This window comes from Triturus cristatus, chromosome 3_1, assembly GCF_964204655.1.
Source record: "Triturus cristatus chromosome 3_1, aTriCri1.1, whole genome shotgun sequence".
NCBI lineage: Eukaryota > Metazoa > Chordata > Amphibia > Caudata > Salamandridae > Triturus > Triturus cristatus.
In genome coordinates this window covers 365,649,811-365,665,822 of record NC_140583.1, presented here as the reverse complement: position 1 = coordinate 365,665,822, position 16,012 = coordinate 365,649,811, and the positions used below count along the sequence as shown (strand labels likewise).

General features: G+C 45.0%; 1 protein-coding gene across 4 annotated transcripts in view; it reads right to left on the bottom strand.

Annotated features, from left to right (window-relative positions):
• Window positions 1-16,012, bottom strand: part of NEDD4 (NEDD4 E3 ubiquitin protein ligase) — a 1,922,401-nt gene that overhangs the window by 282,175 nt on the left and 1,624,214 nt on the right. For all 4 annotated transcript variants that reach the window (XM_085644133.1, XM_085644134.1, XM_085644131.1 and 1 more), the window contains one exon: window positions 3,577-3,672. In XM_085644133.1, the coding sequence (XP_085500259.1) occupies window positions 3,577-3,672 (96 nt within the window). The remainder of the gene's footprint in view (window positions 1-3,576; window positions 3,673-16,012) is intronic.

The following is a 16,012-nucleotide window of genomic DNA, read 5'->3' as shown; positions in this document are numbered from 1 at the left end:
CTCTCCGCCTTCAGGAGCTGATGGAGTTTGCATCAACCGATGCGGAGGAGGCGCCCAACTGGTGGTGTTTCAAAGATGTAGGCCGCACGTCGGTGTTGTAAACGTGTCGTCAGGGGGGAGAGCCGCTCTGCCAGAACTGCGCCGCCTCCTGCACCACGGGCAACACCAGAGTACTGCGGCTGCTATGCACGCCGGCTGTATCAGAGACGGCCGATGTGCTCAGAAGAGAGCTGCGCTACAGGTCCGGGCCCAGTGGCTGGAGCCAGACCCCGGTGTCGCGTAGTTTGCCTCGCACGGGGCTACGGATGTCCGCCGGGCCGCTCTAAAGATTGGGGAGCGTGCCTCATTTCTCCGTGGCCTCTGCTGCTCGCCCTGATATCGGAACCTGGGGTCCACTCCCGGGATACGCCCGGAGGTCAGCGACCCCTTCCGGATGATTTCTGCCGGATCTGAATGGCCAGGAAAGGGAGTTTGCGCCGGAGCTCTACACGAGCACGTCCGACTTAGCCACGGCCCCCATGGATAGACCCCTCCCATGCAGTGGCCGTATCTTTCAATCTGCTGCCCAGGCACTAACAAAATTATGGATACTTACAGACAGGTGGACATTTGGAGAGTTAGAACCCATTGTTACAAGAGGGCACCACAATTCCTGGGAAAGATTAGACTACTGGGTAGGCACACAAGACATGTGCCATAGTTTCTAGCATGACCACATGTAAGGCTCCTGAAAATAGTCTTACAGGAGAGTTTTAGATGGCATACTCCAATCTTCTGGGCCCTAGGCTACTGCAAACATAAAATGAAGCACCAAAATCTAGTATCCTTCCCCCATCACAACGGTAAATATTACTTATTACACTACTGAAACCAGGGAAGTGTGACTCCTATAAACCAGTATCGCCTATTAATATAGACGCTAAGTTTCTTATCAAGGCGTTGGCGAATTGAGTATTACTATTGCTGCCTGATTTGATCTCGCAATACAAAGCAGTTTCATCCCTGGCAGAACTATCTCCCTTAATTTACGATCTCTATTTGCCATCTTGAATCAACTCAATCTAGAAATAGAGGCTGCTGCAGTTTTCTTAAATGTCACCAAGGCTTTTGACTCCCTTGAGTGGGGATTCCCCCTAGTTTCATAAATTGGATTCAACCTTTTTATACTGAACCCTGTACTAGAATATGGATTAATGGGCTTCTTTCGGATTCTAACTCTATCAGGAAGGAGACGAATCAGGGTGTTTCACTTCCACCTCTTATATGCTACAGCATCTGAACAGTTGGCTTATGCAGTTTGACAACTGCATGCCAGAAGAGGCCTAAATGTTGCCTCATGTAATATCAATATATATAAACTGCACCACCCTATCTCTTTGAAACTCCACTTCAAACCTTAGCCCTGTTATTAGGGAATTTACACTGTTCAAAAATACTGTCTTGGATAACTATCAATTTGAATAAATACATGATTTTTCTGTTAACTTCTGGTACACACCCTTGCATTCTGCAATTTCCACTTCTCTGATGTCAGACCTCGGTTAAATACTTAGGTATTTGAATTAGCCAAAATAGAGACATAATTATATCAGAAAATTATAGAGTGGCAATATCCAAGATAGAAGAACAAATCAAGAACTTGAATAAGCTCCCCTTATCACTAAAAAGCAGGATCTCTGTGATGAAAATGATTATCCTACCCAGACTACTCAACTTGTTTAATAATATTCCCATTCTGTTAAATAAAAGAATTTCAGGAATCTCGGCTAACATATAATTACACTAGCAACAGTAGGTAAACAGCCTAAGACTATATAGGAGATTCTTACCCGGCATATTGCACCCTCTTCGGAGAATCTTTCAGGGGAGCACCTGTACATCTTGTGTCAAGACGTGCTGGCTGTTAGACAGATGATCCTCTGAAAGACATTCTCAAGAGGATAGAGAAGCGGCATGTCGAAAAGGAATGGCGGCACACAGCCTTATAGAATGATCTAAAGAACCTATCCTGTTGAATGTTATATTTTGCTACCCTTGGAAGAAATGTTCGATCCTGCCTCCCAAAGGGTGGTCATGTGCCACTAAAGGCAAACTAAAATGATTGGGCGGCAGATACCGAGGGATGCAGAGAAGGTACTGAGAGGTTCATGGCCACTAGTGCCCTGGTTGTTTTCTGGATGATCCTCTGCCCTATCCCAAAAGATCAGGGGTGCCTGTTGTGAAGGTGGTGGGCCATGGCGTTGCCGGTATACCAAACCCCTGGAGTAGGCTTGAAAGGGGTGGCATTGCTGATGGTGCTTTCGTGTCGGATTGGAAAGGCCTAAGAGCTTGCCATAGTCCGTCTTTATTTGGTGCTCTCCGATGCTGAATCGGTCTTCTCAACAAACAGGCGAGTTCTGTCCAACGGCATATCCATCAAAGAGGCCTGCACATCACCAGAAAATCTCCTGGATCTCATCCAAGCATTATGCTGAAGCACTACACTAGTGCCGACTGCTCTGCCCTAAGTGCAAAGTGTCCAGTCCAGAGCAGATGATGTAATTGCCCAAATCCTGACCAAACTGGATAGTTAGAGCCAGGATAGTCTGAATTTCTACAGGAACAGCTGGCACGATCTCGCCAACAATGTCCAATAAAGCATGGGAACATCCCCCAGCAACCAGCTAGCGTTTAGCGAATGGAGGGCAAGGCTGGCCAAGGAAAACATACGTTTACCGAATGCTTCAATTCTTTTCGAATCTCTGACTGTGGGAATCACAGGGACTGAATTAGGGTTCAAAAGAAGCACTCTCTTCAGTTGATGGTCCAGGGGATGAACACAACCCAATATCCAGGGGATTGCCCAATCCACAGGTCTCCTGCAAGTCCATATACAGAGGTTGTCATCATCAAAGATTTGGAGAAAAATAAACCCCATAATTTCCATTATCACATTCTCATCTCCAAAGACTTTGATCAGAGTTCGAACTGAAAAAACTGTGGAGAGTTGGGGTGCATTTCTGAGGCAAAGACATGGTTCTGTTTGAATCAGATTGAAATGGGGGCGGGTTCGGTACAGTTTTAGAGCACTACTCCGTTGGGGCCGAGATTAATTTGGCTCTGAGTCAGATTGGACTATAGTAAAGGGGTCTTCCTTCGATGCCATCATCGATGTAGAAGGGACCAGCGTGGATTTTGGAAGTCAGCTCCTACCTCTGAGTGGAACCAGAGGCCGGTTCAAGAGGGCATAGACGTCACTGAGGGCAGAACTACAGATGGTAACCCAACTAGGGTTCTCTGTGGATCCTTGCAGCCCAAAGGTGCACTTTGTGGGGGTCCATCACAGATATTTATTTGCAGCAATCCATACAAAAAAAAACCATTTAAATAAAAATATTTGGGCATAGTTTAGAACAGCGTTCATCTGCTCCTCTCAATCCCCATTTGCATTAACAATTACTGCTAGCGATCTCTGTTAGGTGTTACCTAGGCATAGTTTGGCACAAACTTTAACACCAATGCGTGTGGGGGGAAAAAATAAAGCAGAATTTAAAACTTACGTCATTTGAACACACTTAATCAAGAACAACTATTTACCTGACCAAAAAGTTCTTCATCAATTGTAAACCTTAGGTCCAGCTCTGTGGGGTCATTCTCTAGAATCCACCTGAGAGAATTGCAATATTCACTGTCCTACAAAAAAAACAAGGCGGTTCTCAATCAGTGCATATTTATGACAAAAGAGATAATCCAGCATATTATCTGAGCCTAGATTTTTACATAATTTAAAAAAGGCCATTTGAAATGTGACTAGTATGTTACACTGTGTTTAAAAGGACAGATGTATAGAGTGTGTATGTGGTTTCACAAAGTAATTCTTAAAACAGAATGCAGCACAAGTGAGCACAGAAAGTCAACACACATTGATCTGATATGGGCTATTTTTTTCAATTTATTAAAATCCAGTCTTATTTAAATGACATTGTAAGAGCCCATCTGTGTGGGTGCTGGGCAAAATGGTATTTCCGGGTCGATAATTTAAGCTTCCTTTTACCACATTGCCATATTTATGACAAAACATGCTCCCTGTCTTGAAAGCCACATTCAAATACATCCAGCAGTAAATTAATTTTTGAAAAACATAACATCTCAGTGTCAGAAATTTGGTTAATAATTTGGGAGCGTGTGACCGCTGCAAGCTTAAAAACACAATAGGGTTCGGTCAAAACAGGCAGCCTAAATAACATTTTTCTATGGCTAGTTTTTCATTCAAATTATCCAACAACTGATTCACCATTAACTCAGATCTTAAAGGTTAAGCACAAAATAACAAATTTACTTTGTTAGCATTTTTCCAGGCGGGGATATAGAATTAAAATATTTTTGTTACTGCAAGGTCTTTAAACTGCAGCCTCACCAGAACCCAATGATGCTTCTGGCAGATATTCCTTTGTCATATTTGTGGGCAGTTAAATGCACATTGCAGCTCTGTAATCAAGAGACATCAGCACACTTTGTTGACGGTAAGGTAATTTATTCTTCAGGAGAATAAATGAATATGTCCAACAAATAAGCCTGGGTCAAACTGTCTCTTCTGGAATCCCGAGCACGAAAGGTGTTCCAGATTCCAGAAGGTCTAGCAAGACACCACACATTCCCCTCCGTTGGGAAAACAAAAGAAAAGCATTAAAGAAATAACATAAGTAAATGAATAAAAACATGTGTGCTCTAAACTTTAAACACCACACAAAAGTTACACATAAGTGAATAAAACAAATTTACAATATGCATGAATAAATAAGTATGATATGAAATACAGAAAAACATCACTTGCTTACATAATAATCCTTATACCAAACAGGGCATTGCCGAGATCTTTGTACATGGCGGTTACTCAGAATTCCGTCTTTTGAAGAAATAGACTTTCTCCAATTTGTTTTGTTGTAAGAAATTTTAGGTGATGATACATCGGTAGAAACAGAAACCTCTCTATCAGGCCACAACCACTGAGGAATCTTCACCACCTTGGAAAAACTCCAAACATTTCCATCAGATAATTCAACCACCTGACGACCAACAAGAACCAGTTTCAAAGTATGAGAAAAGTGAGATTTTCCAGATTTAACAAACCTACCTTTCTTCAATCGAACCCAGTCATTGACTTTAACAGGAGAAGTGACAACTTTGAACTGACACCGCCCTGTCTTTCTTATTGATAAATATATCTCTCATCCATGCTTGACTCAAATTAGATATACACTTTCTTCCCCTCATCTTCTCAAAAGGCGAAGATCACCAATACTCCTAGGAGTATTCCTGTAAACTCCAAAGAACTTCACTAATAGCTTGACTACAATTCTTGCCATTGGAAATAGCTAATTGTAAACCTTCCTTAAAAACTTTAATCCATCTTTCTACAATCCCATTACTCTGAGGATAATAGACAGAAGAACGTTTGTGGATGATGCCATGACTATCGAGGAAACTTTTCATTTCGGGAGAAGTCAACTGTACCCCATTATCAGTTATAAGAGATTCGTGGAAACTCTCCCTTTCAAACACCTCATTTAAAAACTGAATAACCACTTTCGGGGTAATATGAGGAACAATTTTAACCTCAGGCCACTGAGATAATTGATCAATGAGTATAATGGCGTAAACAGGATTTTGACCTAAACATATGGGACCTGCAATATCTAAAGAAACACATTCCCACACGAGAGGGTCTGGAAACAGGAAGATGATCATAGGAAACAGTTTTCTGAGATTTGTCACTGATACAACATTCTATGCAGTCTCTGACCTTACGTTCAATAGCTTTGTCCATGGTTGGCCACCAAAATTCACTTCTAATTCTGCATTTCATGCTTGTCATACCAGGATGGCCTTCATGAGCCATATCCAAGATGGTTTGTTGCAAATCAGTGGGTACAACAAGCTGTAAGCTTCTCATTAATATATCATCCTTTAAAGACAATTCATGAGAAATTTGAAAGAAAGGACGCAGACATTCTGGCATATCAGCCTTCTTTGGCCATGAAGATTTGATGTGCTCAATTACTTTCTTAAGTACAACATCATTTTCACATGCAAGTTTCCATTTATTTATTTAGGTTTCTTATAGAGCGCTAACAATCATCCCAAAGGGATATCACAGCGCTGAGATTGCTAAAGTGTGGGTGCAGTGGGCATAGTTGGGTGGTTTAGTCGGAGTGGGGGAAAAGGAAGGTTTTTAGTTGTTTCCTAAATGCCAGGTGGCATTCTGTGAGTCGGAGGGCCACGGGAAGTTCGTTCCACTTCCTTGCAGCGACGTGGGAAAAGGCTTGTTCACCCATCCTAGCTCTCTTTACCCGGGGGATGCTGGCTTGCGCCGAGATTTGTGAGCAGAGGTTTCTGGTGGGAGTGTAGAACTGAATCCTGTTTCTAAGGATGAGAGGGCCTGTCTTGTGCAGTGCTCTATGAGTGATGCACAACATTTTAAAAGTTGCTCTTTGCTTCATTGGCAACCAGTGTAGATCATCCATTCTTTCTATTGTATACATCCATTGGATACTTCACAAATGGAAATCACATTTTCTAAATCATTATCTTCTTCTACCACATTGTCATCAACTACAGGTAGCTTTGATAGACAATCTGCCAGAATATTTCTTACACCAGGAATATACTCAACTTTAAAGTGAAAGTCCTGTAGTTTATATTGCCATCTAGCAATTCTTGAAGTGGCTCGACCACAACATTTTGTTGTAGAAAAATCCACTTAAGGACGACGATCAGATCTGACTTTGAATACAGTGCCATACACATACTTACGAAAATACTCAATACCCCACCAACAAGCAAGAGCTTCTTTTTCTAACGTCGAATACTTGCATTCTGCACCCTTCAATGGTCTAGATGCAAAACCAATGGTGACCAAATGATCATCCTGATTTTGCATCAAAACTGCGCCTAACCCAACATTACTTGCATCAGAAATAATTATTGAATCATGCGCAGTGATAAATGTGGCTAAAGCAGGTGCAGAAGCAATATGCTTTTTCAGTTGCCTGCATTCATTTATGCAATTGTCATCCCACAAAAACAAGACTTTTTTTTAATAGGTTTCTCATATGCACAGTTTTGTCAGCAAATAATGGTATACATTTTGCATAGTATTCAGCAAGTCCTAAAAAGGATCTGAGTTGGTCTTTGTTTTGGGGATTAGGAGCTTGTTCAATGGCCCTGATTAAATTTTGCTTGGGGGAAACACCATGTATGTCAATTGAATGACCTAGGTAATCAACTGATGATACACCAAATTTACATTTATGTTTAGTCAAAGTTAAACCATTGTCTTGTAGTATGCACAAAACGTTATGTAGAGTGTCAGTATGTTCACTAGAATCAGAGGCAAAAATCAAAATATCATCTTGAAAATAAAGTATATTACCGATGTTTTTAAATAACTTGTGCATTAGCCTTTGAAAGACAGAGGATATGGAAATTAATCCAAAAGGCATTCTCTTGTATCTAAAGGCCCCCTCAGACGTGATGAAAGTAGTAAGATGTTTGCTCTCCTCGTGAAGAGCTATCTGATGGTAAGCATTAGATAAATCAAGAGTAGAAAATATTGAGGCACCTTTAAGTTTCGTGAACATCTCACCTATATTTGGAAGAGGATGTCTGTCAACCCTTACACTATTATTCAGATCTCTCAAGTCAACACATAATCTGACTTTTCCATTGGGTTTGTGTGCGACTACAATTGGACTTAACCATACTTATGATTCTATTTCCTTAATAATATCGAGATCACAAAGTATTTTAAGTTCATTCTTAACTGCTTCTCTTAAATGTAAAGGAACATTCCTAACCTTATGGACTTTTGGTACAGCGTCATGTTTTAAAATGATTTTGTGTACGACATTTTTTAGAAGACCCAGTTTTGTAGATGAAAATACACTTGGAAATCTTTTTTCCCATTCAGATGCAGGATCAATATCAATATGAAAAATCAAATCCGAATATACAAGGACTTGATCGGGATGATTAGGGTCTAAAGTGATCATTAGATCCCTTTGTTGAGGCCATCCCAGAAGGCATAAGCCTTCTTTTGCAACATACATTTTGGAGGAAATGGTTTAACCTTTGAAGCTAAGAGTAGATGTGAAAAATCCAAGTACATCAATAGGTTTCCTACCATACCCAACCAATTTAATATCCGGAGGTGATACACACCACAGGAAATTCTTTTAACCATTCGTCTCCAATGAGTGTGTGTCTGGCACCAGAGTCAGCCATGACCCTCACATCCTTGTTCCCAATAGCAATAGTGCAAAACGGAGCATCCTTCATATTACTAAACTTCATAAACAGCTAAAAAAAATTCATCATCACTGATGTCATCTTTAACTTCTTTCACATTCTCATCATTATGACTTTTTTGCTCGAAATTTTTGTTTCTTAGCCTGTTCTTATTTCTACACATCCTTGTATAGTGACCTTTCAATTTACAATATATGCACACTTGACCAATAGCAGGACACCTTTTGTAGTTGGCCAAGTGACCAGGAATACCACATTTAAAACAAATGTACTTTTTTTTCTTGAATGGCCTGAGTTTTAAATTTCACTTTACTAGATGTGGCTTCCTCAGGATAAGATTTTTTAACTGTATTAACTTCTGATGCTTTTTGCTCAGCAAGTTCTTTTAAACCTAGTTTCATATCTTCAAAACGATGAGCGATGTCAAAAGCTTTTTCTAAAGTTAAGTCTTCTGCTGCAAGTAGTTTTTCCTGAAGTCTAACATTGGCACCTTTGTGTACCATTTGGTCCCGAATCATTTGATCGTGGAAAGTAGTATAATTACATTTCGATGCCAATATTCTTAAATCATTTACAAACGTATCTACAGATTCATTTACCAGTTGACCTCAGCTAAGAAACTTATGGCGTGACACTACTTCGTTAACTTTTTTTATATAACGTTTATCCATTTTTTTTATGGCTTCTTCAAACACATCAGTATCATCATCGGAAGAAGATATGTGATTCGTACTAGGTGGTAGGTGACTTAAAATATGTCATCCCTCAGCACCAAGACAGTGTTTTAAAATGGCAAGTTTTCTTTCATCAGTGAAGTCTTCACCACCTATGGCTTCAATGTAGGCTTCAAAACCTTCTTTCCAGTATTTCCATTCTAACACGGGTTCACCTGGAGATGGTAGGAATGGAGTAGGGGCATTGAAACCTTCCATTTGACAGCAAAGCAAATTTGGTAAATAAAAAATAAAAATAAAAAACTAGAAAGTAATGATTATTTTTTTTTGCAATAAATAAATAATAAGAAGTCAATGTTTTAATTCCCCCCCCTTTTTTTTTTTAAACTGTGCACATCAGTGACATATCAAATGGGTGTGCGCAGATATTCCAAGATTACTTGCATAGGTATTGTAGATAAACTGTGCACATCAGCAATATGGAGCTTACAGTGTGCTTTAAACGTTGATGTTAAATAACCAGATCACAAATAGACTGTGTATACAGTTATTGAACCGAATAAATTGCTGTGCGCATCAGCGTTGCACAGTTCATTTAAACGCTCCAAGTATTAAGTACAAACGTGGCAAGAAACGTGTTATCCAGTTCATGCGATTAAAGGGTCAGTTTCACCGACCTCGCGTAGTACTTAACGCAACGATACTTTAAAAAAAAAAATAATGCCCGCCACCTTGCGTGATGATATCCCAAAGTATGGCCGCCAATACGTTCCTCCGTGATGACGTCACAGCGCTGAGTATGCGCCTGCACGTTAGACAAAGAAGCTCAGAAACTGACAAAACGTTAAAATTGCTCAGAAGTCTCACCGGATGATTTCCAGAAATCCGATTTTCGGCAAATACCTTTGCAGATGCTGGGCATGTACGCGTACACCATACAGGGATTACAGGAGTTGAAGGAGATGACAGTTACTTGATCCGCTCACCGCAGGACTCCAGGCTCACTTCACTGATTTTTCCAATCGTCGCCAGCGTAATGAAGAGACATCTGCACGCTTTGTTGACGGTAAGGTAATTTATTCTTCAGGAGAATAAATGAACATGTCCAACAAATAAGCCTGGGTCAAACTGTCTCTTCTGGAATCCCGAGCACGAAAGGTGTTCCAGATTCCAGAAGGTCTAGCAAGACACCACAAGCTCACATATGGCATTGCACCTTGCTTGCCAGTTTAGACACCAACTTCAGTAGGCATATAAGGATGTTAAATATGCCTAATATAGAGTTGCCAGGTCAAATTAACAATAATTCATATTAACAACCGCGTCTTTCAGATATTCATATCCAATTTGCAGGATTTTTGAGTAGAACATTGAGGAAGTGTATCTCCAATTTCTATGGCCTCAAAAGGTTTAATTAATAGTTAATCTGGCGAGGCCAATAAACCTTCCCATAAATAATACTTGGCTTGAGTCCGAACGTTTGAAAAAAAGAAATCCTTTCCCAGATATGTTAACTGAAAGGTAAATTAGATTTGTAAAGGAGAGCCTCCTCTTCCCAGTGGATGAATTACCCTAACGACAAGATTATCCAGTGCCAACAAAGTGGACAATGGAGAACACAGACTTAGCTACCATGCATAGTGAAAAAGGAGCTACTCCACAATCAATATTTACTCCACTTTGTAGATTAATTTCCTGTAGTTTAATCCAAGTCCAGAAGATAAATACAAAGTTATTTCAGTTTGCTGCAACCTTTGGAAAACGCATGTGAGAGAATTATCTACATTTTTATATAAATAAGACACAAGGCTTGATTTATTAGATGATATAATGAACAAGTTACTTACCTTCGATAACGATATATCTGTAAGAAACATAGGTTAGTTATAGATTCCTTACCTTAGAATTACCCCCAGGCGTCAGACTGGATCCGGAAAGTTTTTCGTCAGCAGTACCTCTGCATGTCAAAAGGTGGCGTTGGTCGACTCCACGTCCGTCGCTGGCATCGTGGTCACCGGGATGACGTTGCGGTAGCTACTTAGACGCCACCCTCGCGCGCTGACGTCAGTTCTGTACACCACTTTCCGTGCCAGAAACGCAGAGCCATGCAGGACACTGACCACTGGTGCACAAAACTAGGGCCCTGAAAGGATGCCTTAACCCTAGAAATCAGTTTGCAGAATGGGGAGGATGGGTGGGGTGGTAAGGAATCTATAACTAACCTGTTTTTTACAGATATATCGTTACCGAAGGTAAGTAACTTGTTCATCTGAAAGAAACAGTTAGTTAGAGATTTCTTACCTTTGAATAGACACCCCAGCAATACCACCCCGGAGGTGGGTCTGCGAACCAAGATCACACCAGCAAGTCCTGGAGAACAGAACGGCCAAAGAAGCCGTCTCTCCAGACTTGGCTGTCCAGGCAGTAGTGTTTTATAAACGTGTGCAGCGATGCCCACGTACCTGCCTGACAGATGTCATTCGGAGGGACTCCTCGTCCCAAAGCAGTAGTGGCTGCTGTCGCCCTGGTGGAATGGGCGCATAGCCCCACTGGAAGCTGCTTTTTTGCTAGAGAATAGCACGCTTTAATACATAAAACGACCAATCTGGAGATGGTCCGCTTGTGTATGGTCTGACCTTTCTTGGTGCCCACGTAGCCAACAAAGAGCTGATCATCCACCCGGAACTGTTTGGCGCGGTCCAGATAGAAGGAAAGTGCACGTTTTGGGTCCAGACGGTGGAACCTCTCTTCCTTTTTAAAAGGATGCAGAGGCGGAAAGATGGTGGGCAAAGTGATAGTTTGGCCAATATGAAAGGAGGTGACCACCTTGGGAAGGAAGGATGGACGAGTTCTTATGACTACCTTGTCCAGATGTACAGCCAGAAAAGGAGACTTGAAAGAAAGAGTCTGGAGCTCACTCACTCTTCTAGCAGATGTGATGGCTACCAGGAAAGCAGTCTTGAGAGTTAAGTGTGTGAGAGGACAGTTGTGAAGCGGCTCAAAGGGAGCACACATCATATAGGTCAAGACTAAATTCAAGTCCCACTGAGGCATTACAAAAGGGTTGGAGGAAAGAGATGAGTAATGCCTTTTAAGAAACGATTTACAACAGGGGACTTGAAGAGAGAAGGCTGATCAGGAAGCCTAAGAAAGGCAGAAATGGCCGAGAGATAGCCCTTGATAGTGCCCAGAGTAGAGTCCTGAAGCCCAAAGAAATGAGGAACAAGAGAACCTCAGAAAGAGGGGCAGAAAAAGGATCCACAGCCTATGCTACGCATCATGTGACAAATTTGTTCCATCGGCAGGCGTATACCGTCTTAGTGAAGGGACTCCTGGCTGCCAAGATTACATCACAGACTTCAGGAGGCAAGTCGAAGGACGACAACTGCCGCTGCTCAATCTCCACGCAAGGAGGTGGAGGCTGGACAGGTTCGGTGGAGGACCGTCCCCTGCTGCTGCGACAGAAGATACTCCCGAAGAGGCAGTCTGATCGGAGGATCGATGGGCATGTTGAGCAGCTCGGGATACCAGACTCTTCGTACCCAATCCGGAGCCACAAGAATGATTTGGGCCCAGTCGTGCTTGATCTTCTTCAGCACTCTGGGCAGAAGTGGTATAGGCAGAAAGGCGTACAGAAGACCACAACTCCACTCACGATGAAAAGCGTTGCCTGGCGAGTGCCGCCTTGGAAATTCCAACGCACAGAATTGCTGACATTGCGGGTTCTCTTCGGTGGCGAATAGATCTAACCAAGGTTCTCCCCACTGCTGAAAGAGACCTTGCACCACCTCCGAGTGAAGACGCAATTTGTGATCCATCATGCACCTACGGCTGAGTTCATCTGCCATGGCGTTCAGTGAACTTGCCAGGTGTTGAACCAACCTGATGTTCCAGCCATGTCCAGAGGCCGAGGGCCTCCTGACATAGGGTACATGACTCCACCCGCCTTGTTTGTTGCAGTATCACATGGTGGTAGGGTTGTCGGTGAACACCTGAACTACTCTTCCCCAGACAGAGGGAAGGAAGGCTTTGAGTGCAAGGTGGATCGCCCTTAGCTCCAGAAGGTTGATCTGGAGTCCGGACTCCGCCGGAGACCAGAGGCCTCTGATTTCCGCCTCTCCCATGTGGCCGTCCCATCCCAGAAGGGAAGCGTCTGTCACCACTATGTGTGCTGGTTGGGAAAGCGAGAGGAATCTGCCGTTGACCCAATCCTGGTTCGTGAGCCACCACTGCAGTGGTCGTGCCCTCTGAGATCTGGACGCAATCAGACAGATTCCCCTGATGCTGCGCCCACTGGAACTTCAGGTCCCACTGCAGAGCCCGCATATGCTTCCTGGCATGATCGACCAGCAGGATGCAGGAGGCCATGAGGCCCAGCAGCCTCAGGGTAATCCTGACCGAAACCTGGGATAGAGGCCAAAAGATCGGAATCATAGCCAGAATATCCCAGACAGGACGGATAAACCCGAAACTGTGTCGTGTCCAGAACCGCTCCAATGAAAAGGAGCTTCTGAGAGGAAGTCAGGTGTGACTTCGGCACGTTGATTGAGAACCCCAGCGAATACAGGAGGTTGGCCATAGCCTGGAGGTGGGAGACGACAGCCTGGGGTGAGCCCGCCTTCAACAGCCAGTAGTTGAGATAGGGGAAGAATGGAACCCCTGATCTGCGCAGATCAGCTGCGACCACCGGCATCACTGTCGTGAACACGCGAGGGGCGCTGGTAAGGCCAAAGGGGAGCACGGTAAACTGAAAGTGCTCGTGGCCTACCGTGACCCGCAAGTAACTTCGGTGGGTCGGCAGGACGGGGATGGGAAAGTAAGCGTCCTGCAAGTCCAACGCTACCATCCAGTATCAAGGGTCTAGGGCAGACAAGACCTGAGCGAGCGTCAACATCTTGAACTTCTCCTTCCGGAGGCAGCGGTTGACGTTCCTGAGATCCAAGATAGGACGCAGGCTATTGTCCTTCTTGGACACCAGAAAGTAGTGGGAATAGCAACCACGACCTACTTCTGAGGCAGGAATGCGCTCGGTGGCTCCCTTGGCCAAAAGAGCCATGACTTCCTGTTGGAGAAGACCCAGATGATCCTCCGACATACGATGGTACTGAGGTGGCATGGATGGGGGGGGGTAGCCTCAAAGGGGAGGAAGTAGCCCCTTCGGACTATCTGCAAAACCCACCTGTCTGACATGATGGTGCACCAGTGGGAGAGGTGATGACGGATCCTGCCGCCCACTAGCGATTGATGGGCCTGAAATGTTGTGCTAGGAAGGTTTGGTGGCGGAAGCAGAGGCGGGGTTGGTGGACTGGCCCGCTAGCTGGCCCCCAGAACCACGGCGGTGGTTCCCACGTCCCCGGCCGTGCAAAGGTTGTGGAACTTGCGTCGACCTGTTGCCCTGGGCGGGATTTAGTGGGGCACCCCTTTCGTGGCCACTGGCAGACTGCGCAGGGTGGTTAGAGCGGCGCAAGGACGTGGCCGTAGCCCCGGAGTCCTTCAATCAATCAATCAATCAATCATTTGTAAAGTGCACTACATACCCGCGAGGGTCTCAAGGCGCTGGGGGAGGGGGGTTGAGGGGGGGGGCACTGATCGAACAGCCAGGTGCTGAGTATCCTCCTGAAGGTCAGCAGGTCTTGAGTCTGTCGTAGGCTCAGTGGGAGGGTGTTCCATGTCTTGGCGGCGAGGTGGGAGAAGGTTCTCCCGCCGGTGGTTGTTCTTCGGATGTGTGGGACGGTGGTGAGTGAGAGGTCGGCGGAGCGTAGCTGGCGGTTGGGGATGTAGAAGGAGAGCCGTCTGTTGAGGTAGGCTGGGCCGGTCTTGTGAAGTGCTTTGTGTGAGTGGATGAGGAGCTTGAAGGATATCCTCTTGTTGACGGGGAGCCAGTGCAGGTTTCTCAAGTGGGGGGTGATGTGGCTGTGTCGTGGTAAGTCTAGGATCAGTCGTGCCGAGGCGTTTTGGATGCGTTGTAGTCGTTTGATGAGCTTGGTCGGGGCTCCCGCATAGAGGGCGTTTCCGTAGACGAGTCTGCTGCTGACGAGGGCCTGGGTGACTGTCTTTCTTGTATCTGTCGGGGTCCATCTGTAGATCTTGCGGAGCATGCGGAGGGTGTTGAAGCAGGAGTAGGAGACGGCGTTGACTTGCTTGGTCATCGAGGACGTTAAGTCGAGGATGATTCCCAGGATGCGTGCGTGGTCGGTGGGTGTCGGGGCTGCCCCCAGTGCCGTCGGCCACCAGGAGTCGTCCCAGGCTGAAGGGTTGAAGCCGAGGATGAGGACCTCCGTCTTGTCCGAGTTCAGCTTCAGACGGCTGATCTTCATCCAGTCGGCGACGGCCTTCATTCCTTCGTGGAGGTTGGCTTTGGCGGTGATGGGGTCCTTGGTGAAGGAGAGAATCAGTTGAGTGTCGTCGGCGTAGGAGATTATGTTGAGGTCGTGCTGTCGGGCGAAGTGTGCGAGCGGGGCCATGTAAATGTTGAAACGCTCTAGAGCGTTGTCTGCTTTGTTGCCAAAAAGGCGACGGCCATCAAAGGGCATGTCCGTAAGTGTGCTCTGGACATCCCCAAAAAAGCCAGTCGAGCTCATCCAGGCGTAGCATCGAAAGGCTACTGACGTGGAAATTGTCCTGCCTAGAGAGTCGGCGGTATCCAGCCCACAGCAGATGGTAAACTTCGCTGCATCCCTCCCTGCGGCAACAGCCCGGGAGAGTACGGTCCAGGCCTCCTCCCGACACTGAGGCAGCACTTGTGCAACCGTGTCCCACACAGAGTGGGAATTACAGCCCAAGAGACATGCAGCGTTTACCGACCGCAGTCCCAAGCTGGCGGAAGAAAAAATCTTCTTCCCAAGAGGATCCAGCTTCTTGGATTCCCTATCTGGTGGAGCGTTAGGGAATGCGCTCTTGGGGTGTTGGGAGAGGAAAGTGGGGTAGCCCGGGGCCGGGCGGTGGTGTCAGGCAATCATCCTATCCACGGTAGCCCCTGTGTTGGGCCTGGACCAGATGCCCAAAAGGATGTCGGTTAGGGCTTCATTACATGGCATTAGGGGCTCCGAAGA